A 24,676-nucleotide genomic window follows, 5' to 3' on the forward strand; every position below is an offset into this window, starting at 1 on the left:
CGGTCAGCATCAGGGCTTGTAAGTCAAATTGTGCCGCCTACTTTTATAGTCTTAACTCTAGCACCGTGCACCTGCCACAACCCGTGCAGTTCCTATTTCCTGCCTGTGGTGTCGCTCTCTGCTCTAGCACACTCTGGTCTGTATATCAGCCCTGAAATACAGACCAGAGTGTATTAGACACACCAGAGCAGAGTACAACAGCCCAGGCAGAAAAGAGGGACTTCACAGGTTGTGGCAGGTGCAGGGTGCTAGAATGAACATTCTCATACTTGTCCATTTTTGAAGTAACATTCAGTGGCATTGAGGAAAAGGACACCTATGCACACATCATCCTATAAAAATATGCACACACATCTGTGGGTACACAGTCATTCTTATAGCTGTCAGTGTGCTGGCATTTTCTTGTAGCACACATTCTACTTATTCTAATCTGCAGTATTTTCTCCATGGTGGGTGGAAGTGATGACATAATTGTGTTACTTACATCCAGCGCAGCTTCATGCAGATTTATATTCTCTTCATGGAGATAACCACCATTTAAGGGAGTCTGGCAAGTAATTTATACCAGTTTTCCTCTTATTGGGGTTTATTCTAGTTCATTCTTTCTGACAAAATCCTTCTTAGATGGACAAAACCATGTGCACTGCAGGGGGGCAGATGTAACATGTGCAGAGAGAATTAGATTTGGGTGAGTTATTTTGTTTCTGTGCAGGGTAAATACTGGCTGCTTTATTTTACACTGCAATATAGATCTCACTTTGAAGAAAAACCCCACCCAAATCTAATTCTCTCTGCACAAGTTACATCTGCCCCACCCGCAGTGCACATGGTTTTGTCCATCTAAGAAGGATTTTGTCAGAAAGAATGGACTAGAATAACCCCCATTGAGACTTCATTGTCGAAAAATAATTGGAGACTTGTTCACACTTTTTATTTTTCCACTACCTAATGCTTATTTTCTTTCTTTTAGTTATAGAACCAAGCTAGCCGCAGCCCTTGTAAAATGTCGAATTAAATATGCAGCGCCAACCATTGAATATATATTACCAGAGGTTGTACGGAAACAGGAACAAAGAGCTTCAACATTGCCGATCTATGCTTGGGTTAATACAGCCAAAACAAGGTAAATCCAAGCCCATCCTGGTGGTGTAACATACAGTAGTTGTGCCTGGGTTCTTGACTGACCACTTTCTTCAATGGAAGAGTCATGTATAATATGAGGGAATTTACTGAGGTTTAATATTAGCTATATATAAAATATAAATGATAATAAGACACTATGGAGCTTCTCTGTGGAGAGATGCTGTCATTTATCTCATCCGTAAGCCTGCTGTCCTTGGGCCTTCTTCAAGTCAGTTCATTGGAACACCTTCATTCGCAAGGAGACCACTGGTATGGTTCTGCACATGTTTATATACATCTTTGTGCATGCACAGTTGCCAGGTGCGCTCGGCCACGGAGAACAGGGTGTTTGCCAGTCACAAGTACCCAAGTCTGCGGAGGGGCGTGGGGCAGCGGGCCGGTCCATTTGCATATGGGAATGCCCAGCCTTTCATGGGCGTTCCCATGAGAACGCTTGGCGTTTTCATGCAAATGCCCCAATGATGCCCCAGGGATGGCCAGCTGACATCACCAGATGCCAGCTGCCCGCCCACTTCCTCCAGAGCATCCACGCATATGTAAGTGACTTGAGAGTCACTTTTATATGCGTGCACCTTCACCATCATTCAATGGTTGCTGACCATCGAATGATGTGGGTGGATCCCACTAGGCTGCGAATGGATGTTACTGTGTAACATCCATTCGCATGCCCTGCAAGGGAATTGTCCTTGCGAATGGGTGGCGCCCAGGCCACCATTCGCAAGGCAGGGTTTGGTGGACTCGCAATGCTGCAAATTTGCAGCCTTGCGAATCATCCCGAAAAACCCCATTGTGTGGTTGTGCAACGAGAGGGATGCTTCTAATGTCTTACAGCCACAGAGCTGTTAGGCTTCCGGACATTCTCTTACAAAGACATGTTGTTCTTTAACTGTGTTTAGCTGTTTGTAACTATGGAGAAATGTATGACATATTCTAAGAGGGTAAAAGTGGACAAGTGGAGAAGTTGCCAATAGCAACCAATCAGCTATAACTTTTAGAATGTACAGTGAATATTAACTAGAACTCAGGATGGCCATCAAAGGTCTACCTTCGATTGTCTCCATTGATAATGTCATCGTTGGTTGCGTCGATAGCAGGAAACCATTAATGAGAACCCATGTTTATACCATCTATGGCCAATAGTTCAGCAGGTACAACTGTGGGCAGACGACGGGAATGGGCAGATGGCAGGCCAAGTAAGAAAGGAGGAGGAGCTATGTTGGTCATATGATGGACTGCATTAGATTGCAGGGAAAACAAAGCATTGCCACGCAGTCTGCTATTGTTGCTGGAGAAACATCAGCTCTCCGCCATGGATGCCAAAACAATCAACCATCGGTGTTAAACCATCAAGGGTTTCTAACAGCAATGGTCGATGGACATCCCTAGCTAGAATCCTATTGATTTTTATTGCCAACATTTCCACTTATCTACTTCTCCACTCTTTAAAAGTTTTGACACAATTACCCCCTATTTTATTCTTAGAGGACTTTTAACACCTTGGCTGCTTTTGTTATTAGTCTCACAGAGGTTTTTAACACACTGAACAAAGAAGGCTTCACTAAGGTCGAGTCTCCGTCAGATTTGGATGGTTATAAGTACTGTGTGGACAATCATTGCCCAGATTTACTCATTTTTCCGCCACATCTAAAAGAGGAACTGAATAACATGGAAATGTTCATAGATTACAAACTTTTATTACAGGTACGTAGGCTGTACTCTGTAATCATGTGTATACCTCTTTTTTAACATAAAAGTATTTTTTTCAGGTTGTCCATTTAAAACTTAGAGGGTTATTCAGACCTGATCACAAAGCAACTTTTTTTCTCAAATGGACAAAACCATGAGCAAGTGGGGCAGATGTAGATGAGGGAGATGTGCAGAAAGAGATTTGGGTCAGTTATTATGTGTCTGTGCAGGGTAAATACTGGCTGATTTTATTTTTACACTGCGATTTAGATTTCAGTTTGAACACACCCCACCCAAACCTAACTCTCTCTGCACGTTACATCTGCCCCACCTGCAGTGCACATGGTTTCGTCCATTCATGGTCTGAATTAAGCTGTTAGTCATCCATGGCTGCCACTGTAAGGCACTGTCTCTCTGCTGGAGCATATTTGTATTTCAACACTCATGCATATTTCTGAAGAGAGGATTACTGATCCCCGAGTCCAAGTTATCTATCTCATTACATAATAGCAAAGGAAGCAGAGGAGAAATTGTGCTGTGATTGGCGACAATTCCAGGCCATACTTTCAATCCCAGGAATCTGGATTGAAAAACTCTCAATCCTAGGATTTCCTTTAATCCCCGTGATTGATCTCCGGGTGCCAAGCCACTCCAGGAAATGCTGTGAAGCAGTCCTCAGGCAGGTGGGCGCAGCGGAGGGAGCAGGCAGTTACAAGGCTGCACACCATGACCTGTAATATCACACTATGCAGCCACACAACCTGGTTCCTGGGCAGCGCCTGAGCCCAACACTGCCGGGCAAAAAAAATCAGCCTATGGGAGCTGCGTTTGTGAACAAAAATGGAGGGACCACAGTAGATATCGAAGATATCTCCTGGGATCCATCCATAGTTCATCTGAGGGATACTGAATATATGAGAGTACCCCCAAAATATTTCATGCTAAATAGGCCCTGAGTGAATTACGGTGGCAGGCAAAGCACTGATAACTGCCTACATGCTGTACAAGGACCTGCAGCTTCCTGGTCCCCTGCCAATGTCTGCCATACCACCGATCACTGATGATCAGTTAACCCGCAGCACCCCCCTGCCTCATGGCTGTACACATTACCAGCCGGTGGGGAAATGTAAAAGAAAAATAGCTCTCAGCTTTCTTCCTCGTAGAGCCCCAGAGGCTGTAGGATCAGATGCAAGGAAATGAAAGTCATGATAGTCACAATGTTCTGCTCATTGATGATCGCAATGTTCTGCTCATTAATGTTTGTTTAGATATTTTAATTTTTTTAATAAAATGATATTGGATATACTTTAAATAAATGTTCTTGACCTAATTGATTCATTGAAAAAAATGACAGTTAAGTAGTTCATTTACTATTCCAATTGAAAGAAATGTCCACACAGAATGGGACACAACAGACAGATTATCAAACTATTGCACTTCTACTGCTTAGGGGCCACCTACAAATAGTGGGGGAATGGATGAATCAGTACTGAGACAGCATCCACTCACTTCACTGAGAACTGGGGCACATTCTGTGGCTCAATGAATGTGTAGGTTGTTTGTAGAAGCCGGATGCATTTTCATGCAATTTTTTTAGATGGTAGGGACTAAAGGTGTCCAATCTGCCCCAATCACCCAGGGGCCAGGAGTCGACTCTCATACATGCATTTGCTCTTTGCAGATTAGGGGCCCATTTAGGGGGCTGGAAGTGTTCAGAGCCCAGTGGGCAGGTAAATGCCGCCCCGCCAAGCTGCCCTTGGGCATGGCTGGGAATGCGTTTGCACACAAGGTGAAAATCACTCTCCATCGAACGATTTTCCCCCTGCTTGCAATGCTGTCTAGATGAAAGAGGCCACTGCTTATGTAAGCTGCCCTCCCACCCAGTGGCCGGGCAATGCCTGCTTTTTCTGGAGCACTCCCAGTAAATGCCAGTGTTCTGTATTGGGCCCAAAGTATGCACCATGGTTTGCCGATGACCACATACATGGTCAGGTTAAGTCATCATCCATTCAGATTTAACAAAGGCCATTGGGTCAACAACATATTGGCCACCCTTGTGCAGCATTTATTGGCACATAAGGAACTTTTGTTCTTTACTTTTAGAAAATATGATTTCAGTAATTTATTTATGTACACAAGGGGCGATTGTTCTAAGTCAGTGGTCAGAGAACAGCGTTAAATTACCCCAAATGGGGTAAAAATTTAATTCCTGGGGTAATGGACGGTCATGCTGCCGAGATACAGTGGGGGGCATGCACAGGCCCGTAACTAAGGGGGCGCCGGGTGTCTCCTCTATCTGTGTGTTTAGATAGTGAGTATTTTACCTGTTTTTAAAACCCAGGGACTCCTTTTTATCGTATGGGTGACTGGGACACGCTCTGCCCGGATTGAGGTGTACACCCTTTAATTATGTTCTGGCCAGGTCAGGGGGATCTGTGTGGCCACCTCTATAGTTATGCGGCTGCAGAGGAGTCTTAGGAGCGGCACAATGGCGCCACATCACATTTTTTTCTGAGCGCTGGGGCGGACTGATGTGCGTGAAGGAGGTCAGACAATGCGGTCTGTGGACACTCCCTGACCCGCCTCATGGTGAGTAGTGCGTGCTGCACTGCCGCTCGGCCGCTGCCCCCGGTGATGGGCGACACATTTGACCACGTGGGATAGACACACTGCGAATGCACACTACGGCTAGGGAGGAGGTAGAGAGGTATGTGGCATTTACTTGGTCCAGTACTAACAGCAGAGCCTGGCATATAATATTACTCTCGACTCAAGCTGCATTAATGTGCAATGCTGGGGAAGAAGGAGGTGTGCAATATAACTATATAACTCTTAAACTAAGCTTTTTTTTTTTAATAGAATTATCTGACTAGTAGCAAAAAAAAAAAAAGGTTTGTATGTTCTCCCATTCCCCAGTAAAATTTTCAATTCAAATAATTATTAATATATGATTTTGTTCTTTCAAATCAAGGGGGTAATGTCAGCGTATCTAAATATATTTTGGGGTAAAAGGTAAAAAAGTTCCCTGACCCCTGTTCTAAGTGATTTTTTTACTACATCATCAAAATCACTTAGTTTCCCTGAATCGCCCCATGTGTACACAGTGGGCAATAGCGATGCGGGGCCTGCATCATTGCTATCACCCAGCCGAGTAGACCCTGCAGGTAAGAATATTTTGATTAGACATTGCAGTGTCTATTTGGCTATACGCGCGCTGCTGCTGGGGATGGCCGCCAGCGACATAGCAATTTTGACTAAGCAAAATCAATTAGTCAGAATCGCCCAGCTGCAGACCGGGTGCACACCCCTGTAGCAACCTTTACAACAGTTATTGTAATATCTGTTTGTGCTAGTAGCACAAACAGATATTATGCTATATTCACAAATAGCATATATATACCGTAATATTAGGGGTCAAAGAAGCAAACACAGACCTGTTATATGCTTTCTGGTAGAACATTGGAATCCATATTAAAGTCACTGCATCTAGAACAAATTAGTAAAATAAAACAAAACTGATCAAACAAGCTAAATGGCCTTGCGTCATACCCTCTCGCCTTACATAGTCTGCCAGAGAGCGATATTTGCCTTGGAGACATTTTTATTCTCGGGTTCTGAAAACCGCACATAAAAGCTGCAAGGATCCTGAGCAGCGGACAGTGTGATTTATATCTCCATTGTTCGTTCTCCCCAGACTTGGAGGGATAGTGAATGCCAAGGAACAATATCATTGCATCGGTGAGAGGGTTGCGTGGCAACATGTTTATGTCGGGCTGTTTATCACTGGAAACAGAATCTGCCCAGTATGGGAGCTTGATCTTTTAATCCCTAGAAGGACAATGCCAACATAAAATATAGAGTTTTTCTCTCAGCATTTTCACTTGCAGTGCTGCATGAGCGGAGATAGTGTAGGCGTACAATACGTCACCATGGAAACCGCTGTAAAGACATAAATCACAGGGGATATGTACACCATGTACAGTAGTGTCTATGGGCACATTAGAGGGTCTCAGGCTTTCCGGGTGTTTCATACTGTATCGACTTGTTTCATATTTTTAAATTGGTAAATTAAAAGTTAAGTCTGAGTGTCTAATAAACTCAATATCTATATACATTATTATTATTATTAATAATACATTGTATTTATATTTTCCAAGTGCCCACGGTGCTGTAAAATAATAATATATATATTTACATAGAGAGAGAGATCATTTAGGAATGTTCCGCAATGATATTGTTCTGACAATAGTTCCTAATACAGTATATTCTCCTCGGACAACTGGAAATTCTTTGGTGGATAATTAAAAGGTGTTTGTGTATTGTGTGTTATATGCGGAGAGGTTACTTTAGTTCAATCATTTATGGAAGTAAATATCCCCAATTGAGAGCGGTATATGTATTTAGACATTAGACTGGGACGCACGAGCGTCTCACATGCACACACGTCCCATGCAGTCGGTGGCTGGGCTGTGGGACCCTTCCCGTCTCCGCTTCAGGGAAATGGGCAGGGTTAGGAGGGGGTGCGGAGGGGAGGGGGCGACAGCAATTGACGGGGACCAGCAGCGCGGGGTGTGCGAGTGTCTCGTGCGTGCTCACCCCCTTCCGACAGCTGGCGAGGCCTGGATGTTCTATTGCCAGCCCCCGCAAGCATGACATTGGCTCCATCTGTATATATCTCACCTCATGGTCGCTATATTGGAATAGGCTCTCGGCTGCCTATGCATTTGTCAGATCATCTCTTACAAGGGATCCAGATCATAGGGTTACAGTATCAAGGTCGAAAGTCAACTGTTTAATACTTTACCATCCCTGTGGAATAAGACTGGGACCGATAAAGTGTGCCAAGTTCAGCAGGGCACCTGGCCTGAAGCATGGCGGGCAAAGCGAGTCTTGTGAGGGTATATGCACTTATTGGGGGTCCACCTCAAGTGTTGACATTGACAACCAAAAAATTTGAAAAATTCATGTCAACCTTTTTCACGTGTTGAACTTTTCAGTGTCGACTTTTGCTGGTGTCAACATTGTGCATGTCAACCTACAGATAGCCAACCGAGTCTTATGACCCGCAGCAAAATAATTGTGCCATGTGTGACTGCATCAGCTGCAAGAGTGCACAACAAATACAGAATACTAGCTAGGTACCGGGTGTGTATATTCACAGCCAGGGCCGGATAAAGGGGGGCTCAGGGGGTCAGTATCCCTGGGAATTTGGGGCTTAAAGGTGCTATTTTATCTGTATTTAATTCTAAGCGATGAGGTTATGACCACTGAAAAGTACCTGTGCCCAGCCAGGCACTTTACTGCCCTGAGTCACGTGTATCCAGAGTGCACACCATGTTCAGTTGTATGTCCTATACCTAGTATGATAGTGATGCAAAGAAAGGACTGGGTTCTTGTGATTGTACAAATGTGTATAACTTGGGATACAATGTGCTTGTAGTCCACCTGTAAAAAGAAAACATTCTTTTTACAGGTGGACTACACGTCCCAGCGGGCCCATTAATGCCCCGCATGCTGGGAATTGTGGTTCTCCAAGTCCCAGCATGCTGGCCCTTTTGGTTTCTTGCATAAAGCAATGTCACGTATGTGAGATTTAACACTATCAGGCCGGCGTCCACTGGGCACGGATGCCGGTGACAGCCCGGGCTTCAGCCCTGGATGGGTGAAGCCTGGGGGGGACCCCTTTATTGAGGGGGTCCCCACTCCTCCAGGTACCCCGTCCAAGGCTGACCAGCCACGGTGCTCATGTTTCGGCCGGGGGACCTTATATAAAAAGAGTCCCCCGGCTGTGGCATGACACTGCGGGCTGTTGGAGCCCGGTACTGGTTTAAAAATATGGGGGACCCCCAGATTTTTTGTCCCCCGTATTTTTGGAACCAGGATCAGCTCAATGAGCCCTGGGCTGGTTATGCTCAGGAGGGGGGACCCCACACCGTTTTTTTCTCCAAAAAAACACTGTAACACATTTTTTACGACAGGATCATGCACAGATCTCAATGATCTGATGATCTGTGCAGGGTTCTGGCCAATTCGCATATCAGAACCTGGTCTGATTTTTGGGCGAATTTAAGACACATTTCCCAAATTCGCATCTCAATAAAAATATGCGAATTGTATACTTTTCAATGGGAAAACATCTGGATGCGAGTTCCGGCGCTACTAAAAATCCCACTTTCAGAAAGTGCGATTTCGCAGCAAAATCGCCGTTTTTTGCATCTCATTAAATATGCGAATTCGTGAAAATGGGCGATTTCGGCTGTTTTGGTGAATAAAATCGCAAAAATCACATTTTCGCATCTCATTAAAACTAAAGTCGCCCCTTGAATCACTGACTGGGATTAGAAAAGTCATCATCCTGATGGTCAGCAACATGGACCCCATGCTGAGAAGGTTGGGACCCACTTTGATGTCCGGACCCACAGTTTGAGAACCGCTGCTATAGATAAAGTTATGTGCATGGGAATATTGTCTATTATAGTATCTGAGACACGTGACCCTTCTCTGGGTGTCTATGTGGTATATATTCTTTTAGTTCAGTGATTATATTTTTTATAGACTTTGAAAATGCATTAAAGAGACAAATAATATTGTATATTCATGTAGCATGTATCAGTAAATGCTATGGGTTTATTATTAATAAGTCCTTACCCCCTAGCAAGCCTTTGATCTCTCTGGTTGTGATGCCTCTCTGTCACTGTCTGTCCCACAGCCTCCCCCACAGCTATATAGTCAGGCTCTCACACTGTCACATATAATGACTGATCATCCTATCCATGTTCTACCATCTCCTAAACTAAAGTTACCAGCACAGTAATTATTACATATTGCCATGGCCATTGTTCTGTCCTGTGGTTTCTGATGATAAGTCTCTCATCTCATCTCTTCCGTCTCGTTCACATTCCCAGGAAAAGTCACATAACCTGGCGGTCCATATGGTAAAAGCTTTGCTCAGCAGGGATGATGACATCATCGTGGCGAACCCTTGCCCAGGCTTTACTCTTGCCCACATGTCTGTAGTGACCAGCCAGTTGGCATGCAACATATACGTATGTGGAGTTAAGTCTGAATCAAGAAGAGAAGAGCTGCTCGAGCTGTTCACCAACCTGGAATGTAAAAGTACGTTACTGCAATACATGTCATTTCCTGTCACACAGGAGTCACCATACTGTATGTACTTTTATATATATATCATTTCTGGAAATAAGACAACCTGAAGTGAATGTATAATATGTTCAAGTCTCCTCCCCTCAGCGGCGTCCTCTTGTCTCCTGCTGGAAGCCTAGCACTCCAATCATCTCGCTTCTACGTCATGCACATGCTCAGCCTCCAGACTGTACATGTACGTGACTGCTTCATCCAGCGGAGACCCGGCAGTGCTCAGAAGGCGTTGCTGAGGCCAGAAGGGCAGCACCAAAGCGGGCAAACAGCGGTATACTTAGTTTGCCCAATATTGAAAGTATGACAGAACTTGTGCTTTAGTTATTAATGGACCCAAACTTTGTTAATATGGCCCTAAGTCTGTTAAGCCCCATACACACGAGAGGATATTGTAAAAGATATCACTCAGAAAGGGCCTTCCGAGCGATATCTTTTACAGTATCATATAGTGCAGCGTTTTTCAAACAGTGGGGCAAATGTACTAAGCCTGGTGAAGAGATAAACTGGACATAAAGTGGAAGGTGATAACGCACCAGCCAATAAGCTGTGTTTGAAATATGACCATTTGGAGTTGATTGGCTGGTGCATAATCTCCTTCCATTTTATCTCCAGTTTATCTCTTCGCCCGGCTTAATACATCAGTCCCACTGTGCTGTGGCACACTCTGGTGCTGGGAGTGGTTCTCAAGTGTGCCTACAGAGCCTGAAATGTCCATGCTAGTTTTACGGGACTGCCACCAGTTCAACTATTGTTTTGGGCAGCATTGGTCTGTACCTGCTCCAGTCCTGTTTCTGTATCCAGGGCATATGAGAATGCCCCTCTATGACATCAGTGGTTCCAGATCTGGTCACTAGCCCTCCCTAGTCCTGTCATCTGCCAATAATCATTGGTTGGTGTTGGCTGATATGCTCCCTCTCTGACAACAGTGGTGTCAATATCAATCCAGGTCCCTGTTCAAGGGCTTGTTGCTCAGGGTGCTGCTATTTAACTGCACAGGCCATGAATCGGATTTAGAGAAGACGGGTCACAGGGAGCAAGGTGAGGAGATGCTCGGGTGATCTGCTGCTATACTGTCCCCACTAGATCCCTAGGAGCACATAATGGTAGCTGGGTAGTGACTCATATAGTAGTCACGTGAAGGCATTTTAAATGCTACCTCTTGGGGCACTCTATATGGAAAACAACTGGCATTTGCACAGACTGTAGTTTACTGTGTTCATCTGGGTGGACAGTGTGATTGTTTTTTTGTTTGTTTTGTTTTCTGTGGGGGCCAATGGGTTTTTTTTCCTGTGTGTTCTTTCCCCATGGGTGACTGGTGGTGTGCCTTGCCAATTTTAAAATCCTGTTCAGTGGGCCACTGGTCTAGTGTGTACACTCAGTATCATTGTGCATGCACGCTCCTGCGCGTTGTTAACTGAACCTTCCAGCTGCTGAACATACAGGTCAATTTGGTTATAAAGCCAATGACCTACATGTTCTGCAGATCCCGGTGAGGTCACTGAACAATATGAACCAATATCTTTCACTGTATTCTCAATATGGTTTGCCTGGTTGTGCAGAGAAAACACTGCCGATATTGAACATCATTCATATCGTGTAGTGTGTATGGGCCTTTAGACAATAGCCGTGTTTTAGTGTTTTCTTTTACTGCGCATTTTATTATTTATCCAAGAGGCACAGGGTTTATTACCAATCTAAGAGCACATACGCCTCAGACAAGCTTTTATATGAGCATTGAGAATCAGTATCCAATATTAGAAAATAAAATAGTGTCCTGCCTGCCAAGGTCATGGAAGGGCAAATGCCCCTTTACGAGAACAGCCCTGGATGCGGCCAACAGAAGTAATTCCTAGGAATCATCGGCAGCATCAGCAGAAGGGCCATACACAGTACAGAGAGCAACAGAAAGAAAATACTGACAGTTCTTTCAAGCGCTCCTTTTGATGTCCCTCCTTCAAATGTATTTCTGAGGGTTACTCATATGACATGTAAGAAAAAGACAGTAATATAGTGTAAAACCATTAAACCAATAATTTCTATATGGTACTTTAAGATGGGAACCGTACCCTATCAAATTGTCTACCAAGATGGTGGACAATATGCGCATGTGGTTATATTATCTGGAAAACAGGTCCTCAAATGTGGTCCTCCTTATTTCTCCACAATGGTCCCGTGTAATGGGAATATGCAAAAGAATATCTCCATATGGTGAAATACCGTTTTAATGAAGACACAATTTAAAACATTCAACATATAACATGGGATATAAGTCTTGGACTCTCACCAGAGCGAAATGTCTACTTGCAAAAAGCAGACTCAAACAGCATAGATAGTAACACTTCAGGCGTCCCTGGATGCTGATGATTGTTCCAGTCCTGGTGGTCTGTCCAAATCTCATAGGTCCCCTCCGCCAACGCGTTTCAGACTAGTTCTGTCCTTTATCAAGGCTTGGAGACATGTTCCCCTGCCAGGGTATTTATACCCAAACACACAATTTAAAAAAAACGACCTAATTCCAGACATAGATTACTAACCACTAATCCAATCCTATGTAAGTCCATAAAAGTTCCTGTACTCCACACCAATTCTTATAGTAGCCGGCTTATGCTGACACTGAGATCAGCTGTTACACTGCCGGCTATTCGCGCCGTTCCGGAACTTCCGTGCGTTCCACTATGCGCGGAAGCCGGAAGCTTCTTGCGTTCCACTTGTCCGGACCCACTATCGTGGGATACATCATCCGGATGTGCCTCGCGGTCTTGGGATGGCTTGAATCTCCAAAGCTTTATGCAGCGTTATGCGTGTCACGCTGCACGAGTCCCGGAAATCAATGCGTTCCACCGCCATTTTTTCTACAGTTACCATGGCAGCGTTTTTAGCCGGGCATATTTAATATGGAAAGAAACGGAATGAAAAAAAGATGATTATTATCTAATCTCATATCAAAATGCCATTACAAGAGTGAAGAATAAATAGGATTAAAAAACATTCATGATACTACAATTTCCATAATTTCTTAAAAAAGGGGGAAAAATGCGACAATAAATATGGGAAGACAGAATGATAAAAACTTTTTCCAACAACGAAATACATTAAAAATTTATAAAAACCATTTTAACTCGAAGTCTTTATTCAGACCATTTGGCACAAGGGTTTTGTATTGGTATATCATGTTCATCTCACATTTAGCTAATTTAGTGGCAATGTCTCCGCCCCTTTCTCCAGCATTGATCTTTTTGAGAGCTGCAAAATTTTTTATACATTTGGGATCACAGTCGTGATTTTCTTTACAAAAAGCCTGTGTCCTAGTTCTCCCACAAGGGACACAATACTAACTAAAGGTTTTTTTAGGTGTGGGTCATGTCTGGGCTGCAAGTGTGTGACTAATAAATTCGGAAATAAACTCACAGAATTGCATATGAATGGACAGAAGTGCAATATTAAAGACTTTCTCACATGTCACTCGGTCAACATCATCTATGTGATTGAGTGTGCATGTGCAAAGTTTTACATAGGCCGCACTAGCAGATCCTTAAAAATAAGGATGGGGGAACACCTCCGTAATATCAGAAAAGGCCTTGAGATTCACGCACTTTCTCTGCACTTTAAAGAAAATCACGACTGTGATCCCAAATGTATAAAAAATTTTGCAGCTCTCAAAAAGATCAATGCTGGAGAAAGGGGCGGAGACATTGCCACTAAATTAGCTAAATGTGAGATGAACATGATATACCAATACAAAACCCTTGTGCCAAATGGTCTGAATAAAGACTTCGAGTTAAAATGGTTTTTATAAATTTTTAATGTATTTCGTTGTTGGAAAAAGTTTTTATCATTCTGTCTTCCCATATTTATTGTCGCATTTTTCCCCCTTTTTTAAGAAATTATGGAAATTGTAGTATCATGAATGTTTTTTAATCCTATTTATTCTTCACTCTTGTAATGGCATTTTGATATGAGATTAGATAATAATCATCTTTTTTTCATTCCGTTTCTTTCCATATTAAATATGCCCGGCTAAAAACGCTGCCATGGTAACTGTAGAAAAAATGGCGGTGGAACGCATTGATTTCCGGGACTCGTGCAGCGTGACACGCATAACGCTGCATAAAGCTTTGGAGATTCAAGCCATCCCAAGACCGCGAGGCACATCCGGATGATGTATCCCACGATAGTGGGTCCGGACAAGTGGAACGCAAGAAGCTTCCGGCTTCCGCGCATAGTGGAACGCACGGAAGTTCCGGAACGGCGCGAATAGCCGGCAGTGTAACAGCTGATCTCAGTGTCAGCATAAGCCGGCTACTATAAGAATTGGTGTGGAGTACAGGAACTTTTATGGACTTACATAGGATTGGATTAGTGGTTAGTAATCTATGTCTGGAATTAGGTCGTTTTTTTTTAAATTGTGTGTTTGGGTATAAATACCCTGGCAGGGGAACATGTCTCCAAGCCTTGATAAAGGACAGAACTAGTCTGAAACGCGTTGGCGGAGGGGACCTATGAGATTTGGACAGACCACCAGGACTGGAACAATCATCAGCATCCAGGGACGCCTGAAGTGTTACTATCTATGCTGTTTGAGTCTGCTTTTTGCAAGTAGACATTTCGCTCTGGTGAGAGTCCAAGACTTATATCCCATGTTATATGTTGAATGTTTTAAATTGTGTCTTCATTAAAACGGTATTTCACCATATGGAGATATTCTTTTGCATATTCCCATTACACGGGACCATTGTGGAGAAATAAGGAGGACCACATTTGAGGACCTGTTTTCCAGATAATATAACCACATGCGCATATTGTCCACCATCTTGGTAGACAATTTGATAGGGTACGGTTCCCATCTTAAAGTACCATATAGAAATTATTGGTTTAATGGTTTTACACTATATTACTGTCTTTTTCTTACATGTCATATGAGTAACCCTCAGAAATACATTTGAAGGAGGGACATCAAAAGGAGCGCTTGAAAGAACTGTCGGTATTTTCTTTCTGTTGGTCATATGTGTGGTGTGTTTGGTGACACACTTACCGTACAGGTCAGGCTGCTCCGCAGCGCAGTATTTGATTTCAAAAACCCTTTTTGCATTACAGTACAGAGAGCGGCTGCTGCCATTGGTGCTGATGCAAGTCACATGACTGATGTATTTTATACAGGGACATTTGGCATTGTATACTGACGCTGTATAGCAGAAGTCACAAATACTATACGTTTAATGTGTAATATGTAATTTAAAGCATGTAAGATTTGGCACTCCAATAATACAGTGTTATGATTAAGCCTGAAAGAGCAGCGAGCCCTGAAAGAACAATATAACAACAATATATAGAAGCACTGGAGGTACCGGCTATGTTTTATATATTCATTACATGAAATCATCTCGTGTTATTGTTATGAATAATGATTATATGTCTGACGCTAACCGCAGAGGTTTGTGTTTCAGATATTAGGTTGCTGAGGGAGAATTTCACAGACATGGACGCATCGGATCCTAGGATACAGAAAGCGAAAGTTATCCTCCTGCTACCGCAGTGTTCCGGGTCAGGCCTTAGTGACCCCGTGGAGTTTGTGTTAAATGAACACGGAGGTAAATTTGTCATTCGATAAATGTGTATTTTATAACTTTCAGTGTATGTTTTCTTATCCCTAATATGTAAGAGATGCCCTATTTCAATGTCTACTGTTCTATCATGGAATGCTCGTCATTCATTTGTCAGGGCATGATCAACAATGCTTCGCTTATGAAAGGCGGGGCTGTAGTGATTATGAATGTGAGCAGACAACAAACGGCTGTTTGCTCCCAAATTCGGGAAAAACATTCAAAAAGTTTTTCAGACGATATGGATAAATTCATTGGATTGAACCGACTAACAGCAAAATAAAAGATATAAACCAGCGCTGGCTAAGTTTCTCAAATTGTTTGACTACATCAACATGTATGGCGGCTTCTTCAAAATAATTAGGTATTTATTACACACTTAATAAAACATATATATTAAAATTAAATAAAAAATAAGATAAATTAAATTTGGATGTTTTGCCTCTGAGACATTAACTAGAATATGAGAATAGTTCTCCTACTGTATATCAAGGATGCAAGGTGAATATTGAAATGGACATCTCTGATCTTATGCAGCAATTAGTGTTTTTACCAGATGGCCGTGGAAGTCCCCAATGTGGGAACTTCCTGCTACGATGGGCGGGCGGCCGGGCATTCGCTGGGCTGGGTTCGGTGGACTCGCAAGGCTGCAAATTCGCAGCCTTGCAAATCAGTCAGGATAACCCCCTATATCTCCAGAGGATTGCCTTTTACAACTGGTCTACCGGACACCCCTGCTAGCATCATTGTGGTCACAGCATTCCACATCGGGGACTTCCACGGCCACTTGGTAAAAACACTCATTGCTGCATAAGATCAGAGATGTCCATTTCAATATTCACTTTGCATCCTTGATATAGGAGAACTATTCTCATATTCTATTTAATGTGTCAGAGGCAAAACATCCAATTTTAATTTTTCTTATTTTTTATTTAATTTTAATATATATGTTTTATTAAGTGTGTATTAAATAACTAATTATTTTGAAGAAGCCGTTTTGATTTATTCAATTTGTGAAACTTAGCCGGCGCTGCTTTATATCTTTTATTTTGCTTATACTACTACTAAGAGGACTGAAAATCCTCTAAAACCAGCAGCAGGTAGCAGCGCACCTTATATCCTCCCTTTTTTTTGATCTATACAACTTGTCTGAGCAACCGGTTTAAGCCATGTTACAGTGTTTGGGAGCAAGTGACTTGATTGTCGTTTGCTTTCTTTTCGTTTGTCCAACTTAGCAGTACAGCTAAGCAGTGGCGGAACTATAAATGTTGCTCCCCCCAGTCAAAAAAAGTTTCTGGCAAGGACAGGACCTGGGCACAGGGGCTCCAGTGTCGGCAGGATTGGGAGCCGGGCAAACCCCACGTGTGTGTCTGGCGGGAGCTCCATTGGCAGCCGAACTGGGAGCGAGGTTCATCCGGGTGGCTGCCAGTGGGTGTGGTTGGTAAGGAGGTGGGCGGGCTCAAGCCTCCAGCTGCTGTAGTACAAACCAGGCGGCGGTAATCCAGTGCACTCATGGTGACCGCACTTACAGCACTGAGAAAGGTAGCTGACCGTGCTGCTGTTGACAGGTATACTGTAAGCAAGATGAAAGCTAGTAGTGGACACAAGCTGCATTTCAGTTGCAGGGATGGGAGTCGGCATGGACCAAAAAACTGTGGAAACACACAGACAGCACCAGCTGCAATGCTCATAAATAAATAAAACAAACAGAATAATCGACAAAATAACTATGTATAATATAAGGGGGCATACTTACCTACCCTCCTGGAAGTTGCAGGAGACTCTCTGTTTTTTTTAGTAGTCCCCTACGACCCCGGAAGAGTGGGTGCTCCTCCCACTTCCCATCCACTTCCTAGGTAAACAGGCAGGATATGCAGATAAAGCAGGAAATCACAGATCCTCACTGAGGGGGTGGGTCTAATATGATGCAAATGGCTGTCATCATGGGAGCGGGCCTAAAGATGCGCCTGTTTGGGCCCCGCCCTCAAAGACCGCTACTGCTTCACCTCTCCAGGCTAATCCCTAGCTATAGTAAAGGTTTGTTTCTGTCTTTTCTGAATCCTTTCTGCCATGGTGTCCACCTACAGTAGATGCAGCTATACTTACTAGGGAACCGGCCAGGATGTATCCTGCAGGGCAGCTATCTGACTGACAATCACCTAAATATCTAGCTCCATAACTAGTGGTAGAGAGAGTCCTGGGAACGGATTGCTTGGATCACACACAAATATCAATGTGGGTGAAGAAGATACAGTTACCAGCAGGGATCTGGTCCATTCATTTCAAAGTTGTTTCTAAATGTAGCACATAACGACCTTGAAATGAATGGGCCAATACAAATAAAATGCTGGCTAAAAGGCTCATATAAACTAGTGTTCTTCCTTTATGATCAGTGGTCCATTACAGGTGCAGTGTTCTAATCTGACAGCATTGAAATGTAACAAGCAGTGTTCAGAAATCGCAGTGCAGTGCCAATGCGTTACAGGCGTGTAAAAAATAGGAGATGGGTAACCAGCCTGAGAGATGTGCTGGTGCCCACTGATGGCAGAGACAGGTGCCCAACACTGATTACAGGAAACCAGCTCGTCTGTGCACTCTTTAATAACAGAGCTTAAATAGAGTATATACTTTGGGGTCACTAACTTCCTTATACAGGGATGATTATTATTATTATTATTATTATTATTATTATTTTTATTATTATTATTATTTAGTGCCACAAAGTAACTGTAGCCCGATAGAAAGAGAAGATAATTACAAAAACAAACAATACATTATAAATGGGGATCAAAAAGACTTTACAGGGGCAAAATGAGTGAAATAATAAAACTAAATAATGAGATACAGTTATAATTGGAGCAATCAGTGACCCTGTGCCTGGGAAGGGCAGCAGAGGACCTGTGTACCTCTGTGAGAGCGGGTGCAGAGTGAGAACCCAGACAGTAGAGGGCGCTGCTGGTGAGCTGTACTGTAAATGAAGCTTCACTGTCTCTGTGATTCCGAGATTCATATTTAATAAACCAGTCTGTACCATTTCTGTGTAGATACGGCATTGCTTCAGGATCTGTCTGTAGGATCTGTGTCAGCTGACAGACTTAATGACTTGGCCAAACAACAACTATCAGAGATAAAGCACGCAATGAAGTGTAAGTGATTAACAACATTTTCTATTACAGTTTTGTTCATTTGAATGACTTGCACAAATTGATCTTATAACAGGATATTGCATTGCCAAGACCAGCGCCAGCACTTTGGGTACTGCCCAGGTCATTGCAGCTCCTTGTGACATCATCATGAAGGGTCACACTCTCATCATGGCACTAACATAGAGGGGTTTATTCTAGTTCATTCTTTCTGACAAAATCCTTCTTAGATGGACAAAACCATGTGCACTGCAGGGGGGCAGATGTAACATGTGCAGAGAGAATTAGATTTGGGTGAGTTATTTTGTTTCTGTGCAGGGAAAATACTGACTGCATGATTTTACACTTCAATATAGATCTCACTTTGAAGAAAAACCCCACCCAAATCTAATTCTCTCTGCACAAGTTACATCTGCCCCACCCGCAGTGCACATGGTTTTGTCCATCTAAGAAGGATTTTGTCAGAAAGAATGGACTAGAATAACCCCCAGAGGCTGCTCCTCCTTTCCTGTTGGTTCCAGTTGATAGAACTGCAGTGTCTAGATAGACAGTCAATAGGTCTACCCCAAAGATCTACATGCAATAGGTAGACAGAGTCCAAAGGTTGACATGCCATAGGTGTCGCATTGGATATGGTCGATACCAAAAAAAATTTGACATAAGTTTTTTGAGGATTTTTTTCTTCATACTTTACCATTCCCAATCGGAGTCCACATGGATGGTGAAGTGTGGCGAGTAGCACACTCCGGTAGAGGAGCACCTGGGCTAAAGCACGGAGACCATTCGAGGGGGCGTGGTACACTAATTGACGGTCCACATGCTCAGGTGTTGACATTGACACAAAAAAACTTTGAAAATTCATGTCAAACTTTTCATGTGTCAACATTTTCAATGTTGATTGTGTTAACCTTTCTTTCCAATGTCAACCTTGTGCATGTAAACCTCATATACTACACCCAAAGGTGTGCGATGCAAATGGGCCCCTTGCTTCATAAGGGTCCCCTCTGCCCACCATAAATTTGACTTACCTTTCCAGTATTGGTGTGCCATAATCACAGGGAAATTGTCCATATGTGCTCATCTTGAAACATTTTTATAGAAACTACACTGAGAATAGCCCTCCTGACCATCAAATTAAGCCGTTCTGACAGACACATGTCCTCTTTTATGGCCCTGTCCTTTGCAGGATAACTATGTTCTCTTTTATGATTGGCTGAGTCACTATTTTGCTTGGCCACACCCCTTATGAATAGGCCCCTACTGCTACATTCACAAGTAAGCCATTCAAGCCTTACTTATGCACCCCCTAAATATTAACACCCTATGTAAATACTCAGGTTGTGTAGTGGTAGTGGCGGCACCGTGTATTGGTTTCGCATTTACCACTAATGCCTCTCATAGCGCAATACAGTGATACCCTCTGCTGCTTCCTTTCCTTCCAGTTGGTAAAGTGCTGGGCATTGTGTACTGCACGTGCTCTATTTATCCTGAGGAAAACGAGCGTGTGATAGAGGAAGCTCTTCAGCCCAAACTGGAGGAAACCAAAGAGCAGCCCTACAGGTGAGTCCACTCCTATATATAGGTAGCACCTTCTAATATCATCCTTTACTGTGTACCTGTCCTTTATGCCATATTATACTGTAGTTATCTATATAGTAAACCCAGTCAATGTGAATTTATTCACCAGAAAAAAATGTATTGTTACTCATTAACACCTGTGTAATTGGGAAAGAATTGTGTATTTACCAGTAGTCAAGTCTCATTTACACCCTTTAGTGATGTGCTTTAGGTGTGTGACATTATATCTCTGTAATGTATTGCAGGCTCAGTCCTCCCGTCATTCCTCTGTGCTCCTCACCAGAAGTCATATTGACCAATAATACGTTTTTCAAAATGGAGCCATCAGAGACCTGCAATGGTTGTTTTTTTGCTGTCATGACAAGAGAGGTAAGTCAGGAATATTTTACTTATTGGTAGTTATTGTACCCCGATTTCCTCCCACAGTCCAGACATATATTGGTAGGTTAATTGGCTCCCAGAAAAAAATAACCCCAGAATGTCTGAGTGTGTGTGTACATGTGGTAGGGAATATAGATTGTAAGCTCCACTGGGGCAGGGACTGATGTGAATGTTCATACATTCTCTGTACAGCGCTGCGGAATATGTGTGCGCTATATAAGAAACTGGTAATAAATAATAATAAATAGTACTGCATATAATACAGATGGGTTGGGATCATTTGGTCTATTGCATTATGGTCGAAAGTCATTAGGTCGAATCCATTAGGTCGACATGCTAAAAGGTCGACATGACTCTAGGTCGACATGGGAAAAGGTCGACATGATTCTAGGTCGAAAGGTCATTAGTTCGACAGGTCATTAGTTCGACAAGGTCATTAGTTCGACATTGTCTATGTCGACATTCACAAGGTCGACATGGGGTTTTTCACTGTTTTTTTACCTGAATGTCAACACAGTCGACATGGACACAGTCTAAAGTGCACTGCATCCCCTCGCATCGCTCGCTGCGCTCGCGATGCGTCGGGCACGGTGCCTCGCTACGCTCGGCACACTATTTTATTCTCCCACCACGCCCTAGTGGATGGTAGGGCATGAAATACCGCCTGTCGGCACATGTTGGCTCAAAAAACAGTGAAAAACTCCATGTCGACCTTGTGAATGTCGACATAGACAATGTCGAACTAATGACCTTGTCGAACTAATGACCTGTCGAACTAATGACCTTTCGAACTAGAATCATGTCGACCTTTTCCCATGTCGACCTAGAGTCATGTCGACCTTTTAGCATGTCGACCTAATGGATTCGACCTAATGACTGTCGACCATAATGCAGTAGACCAAATGACCGCATCCCATACAGATATATCCTTTTTGGGAGAGAGTTCCCATTTTTTAAAGCGGCAATCATTTACGCTGAAAAACTAGGCTGATTTTGTCATGTAATTTACTGCCCCTTTAAACAAATGGGAAAACTCTCTCGCAATCTCTCACTTTCTGATGATCACACCCTATTACATTTGGCCCCTAGCCTCATTATACCATGTGATGTGAGACACCTGAAGCAGGTTCCGTGCAACTCTGCTAACACCAGGCATCTTTCTGTATCATTTTAGCCCCTTAAGGGGCCGATATAACTGTGGTGTATTGTGTCACTGCCTCTATTTCCTGATGGTCGCTCCTGGTGAACGGGGATATTAAACATATAAAAAATCTCAATCCACCGATCCCATCGAGGATCGCTGAATATGTACTTTTTACTTGTTTACTTTCCTCGATCCGCCGATGGCTCATCATTGGGTATGAGGATCATCCCCATTGGTTGTATGCGCCCCTTTAGTTGTAGTGCAAGAAAGCTAGGATGCGCCAGCAGACTGTGCTGATTTATATGGTGCGCAACACTGCTGCAGTATATAGTATATATGTCTGCCATGTAAAAAAGACACCCAGCCGTAGCAGAGTCATGCGGGACCTGGCATGCCAAGAGTACTCCTTGTTGTGGAATCAGCAATAATGTATGAGGACACATCTATAGGAAAAAATAACTCTGAATCAGTCTCTGATATAATAATGCAGGAAGCAGCACCAATTAAATGTATAAACATTGCAGATACCGGAGTGAGGGAGTGAAATCCCAGCCAGAGCGCATTAGTCTAGGGCTGATGCGCTGCCTCTGCTCCTAGCTGGCTCATTGGGCATGCGTGAGATCTCACTATTATTGTAAGATTTACTGTGCAGCCCAGTGCCAGCAGATACCACAGCTGTTCCTGCTTTGGGGATTGGACAACGACACCTGCAGTATCAAAATTGATATGTGCAAGGGTGGGAACAGTCAGTGCCACTGGTCAGTCATACATTGACCAGCATATCGGTGGGCCCCATTTAGCACACACCACTGCAATCATACGTGAAAGAGAAGCGGGATCAGCACACATAATGGCTATGATACTACTTCTTCCCCATATCGGCACTTCTTACATCTACCCCAGATGTGTTGACTGATTACCAAGATGACTAACTTTCAAACTGTCTGTTTCTTTTCTAGAGGAACACAACTGAACCCAGGTCTGCTAAGGATGTTTTGGCTCGTGCTGCCGCTAAGGGACTTCTCGATGGGATCGGCATTCCCCAAAAAATAGAGAAGAAGAAGAAATCAAAAATAGCACATAAAACCACCAAGGCCACAGCAGTTGCTCAGGCCAACATCACAGAGTTCCTGAACAGGGAAAATAACACGAGTGGCTCAAAAATACCATCCTCATATCTAGATCAAAACAACATTAGTATTTTACAGACCAAGAAACCAACAAAGCAAATACCCTTCTCCGCAACCAATGTGTCATTGAAATATACAAAGAGCCTCTCTTCCACAGGCACATTCACAGAGCGGCAGCAAAGCCCCGGCAGGCCAAAACTAGAGCAGAAGATTTCGTTGAAGCCTGTGCAGATCATGTTGCCCCCAGTAACGGTTCCATTGTACAATAATGAACCTACTGTCAAAATTCGAAGTCCTGTCCACTATTATCACCAGCGCTGGCGCACTGGGACCCGGAGCATCTCGCCAACCAAGTTTATCCCAAAATTGTCTGTTGTTGGCAAACCCAATGAAACTCCAGCTTTTACTGTAATTCAGCATCCTAAACCATGGCATTAAACGCAACTTGCTCTAGTTTAGTATTCTTTTTGTTTTGTTATTTTACTTTTTATTGGTGTATAATTATACTACTACTCTTTTTTTGTAACTAAAATGAATGTATATGCTAATTTCGATGTTGCCATATTTCTGATTTTTTTTATTTCATTATCCATAAAGCCTGTTCGTTTTGCCAATGAGTGATGCTTTTCCAAACTGTACAAGATTATAAAGTAATCCACAGTAATTATTATTTTTATAACTAAAATAAATGCCTGTTCTGGGTCTCATCTCCACAGACCTCTTTGCAGACAGTAGTTTTTTCTTTTTGTAGAAGTATGTTAAACTAGTTAAAAGCCTGTCAAAATGACGGCTTCTGAAATGTACTTTCACTTTGAGCTGTAACCGTTTTTACTTTCACTGTGAGCAGTGACCAATTTTAGCCCACAAACTCTCCACCTCACCCCCACTCCCTATCTGATCCTACCTCCAATCTCTGTCTTCACAGCTCCTTCCATATCCAGCAAGTTTGAGACAGATCAGTGTCCCTGCAATAAATACTTCCACTTTCTGTTATGACATCTTTTAGCACACAAAGAAGTAATTTGGTATGTCAGGTGGCCTCTAGTGGTCACTGGCGGTACTTCACCTCATAGTAGTTTTATACTGTATATATACTACTAGTCTCTTATATATTTGGCTACATCTGTCACTCAATGTGTGAGTGTGTCTATAACGCTGGGTGGAGCCTCTGACTCCGCCCACACACACTCACATAGTGACAGAGAACCAGCCCACAGTGCCAGACACCCTCTGCCTCCCCATGCTGCCAGGCAAAGACACTGCTACTCCACAGCCACCAGGTGAGCGGCAGGTCTGCCTGCACTCCCCCCCCTCTGCCAGCAAACCCCCCGCGACCCCCCTCCCGCGATTTGCAGGCACACACACCCCGGCCGCGATTTGCGGACCCCCCCCTCCCGCAGTTCACCCCCCCCCCCGAGATTTGGCCCACGCTCCGCGGGCCCCCCACGCAGCCCCCCTCCCACGATTAATGTGGCCCCATGCCCCCCTCCCGCCATAAGCGCCCCCCCTTCCGCGATTTGCGGAAACACACACCCCCCCCCCGCGACCCCTTCCTGTGATTCACGGCACACACACACACACACACACACACACCCTCGCGTGACCCCCCCTCCCACGACTCGCGGGCATCCGCGATTCGTGGCGCCCCCTCCCACGATTTGCAGGCCCCCTCCTGCCCGGGATTCATGGACCCCCAGCGCCTCCCCTCCCGTG

The 24,676-nt window shown here is 43.7% G+C and overlaps 1 protein-coding gene across 1 annotated transcript in view; it reads left to right on the forward strand.

Moving 5' to 3' along the window:
• NSUN7 (NOP2/Sun RNA methyltransferase family member 7) overlaps positions 1-23,680 on the forward strand; it is a 66,194-nt gene extending 42,514 nt beyond the window's left edge. Inside the window, exons 5-12 of the mRNA XM_083165701.1 lie at positions 971-1,123; positions 2,661-2,844; positions 9,735-9,945; positions 15,432-15,575; positions 18,632-18,733; positions 20,173-20,290; positions 20,554-20,677; positions 22,793-23,680. Coding sequence (XP_083021827.1) covers positions 971-1,123; positions 2,661-2,844; positions 9,735-9,945; positions 15,432-15,575; positions 18,632-18,733; positions 20,173-20,290; positions 20,554-20,677; positions 22,793-23,401 — 1,645 coding nt within the window. The 3' untranslated portion in view covers positions 23,402-23,680. The remainder of the gene's footprint in view (positions 1-970; positions 1,124-2,660; positions 2,845-9,734; positions 9,946-15,431; positions 15,576-18,631; positions 18,734-20,172; positions 20,291-20,553; positions 20,678-22,792) is intronic.
• Positions 23,681-24,676: the final 996 nt, after the last annotated feature.

The sequence above is a fragment of the Crinia signifera genome, chromosome 1 (assembly GCF_055691185.1).
Source record: "Crinia signifera chromosome 1, ASM5569118v1, whole genome shotgun sequence".
In the NCBI taxonomy this organism is placed as follows: Eukaryota; Metazoa; Chordata; class Amphibia; order Anura; family Myobatrachidae; genus Crinia; species Crinia signifera.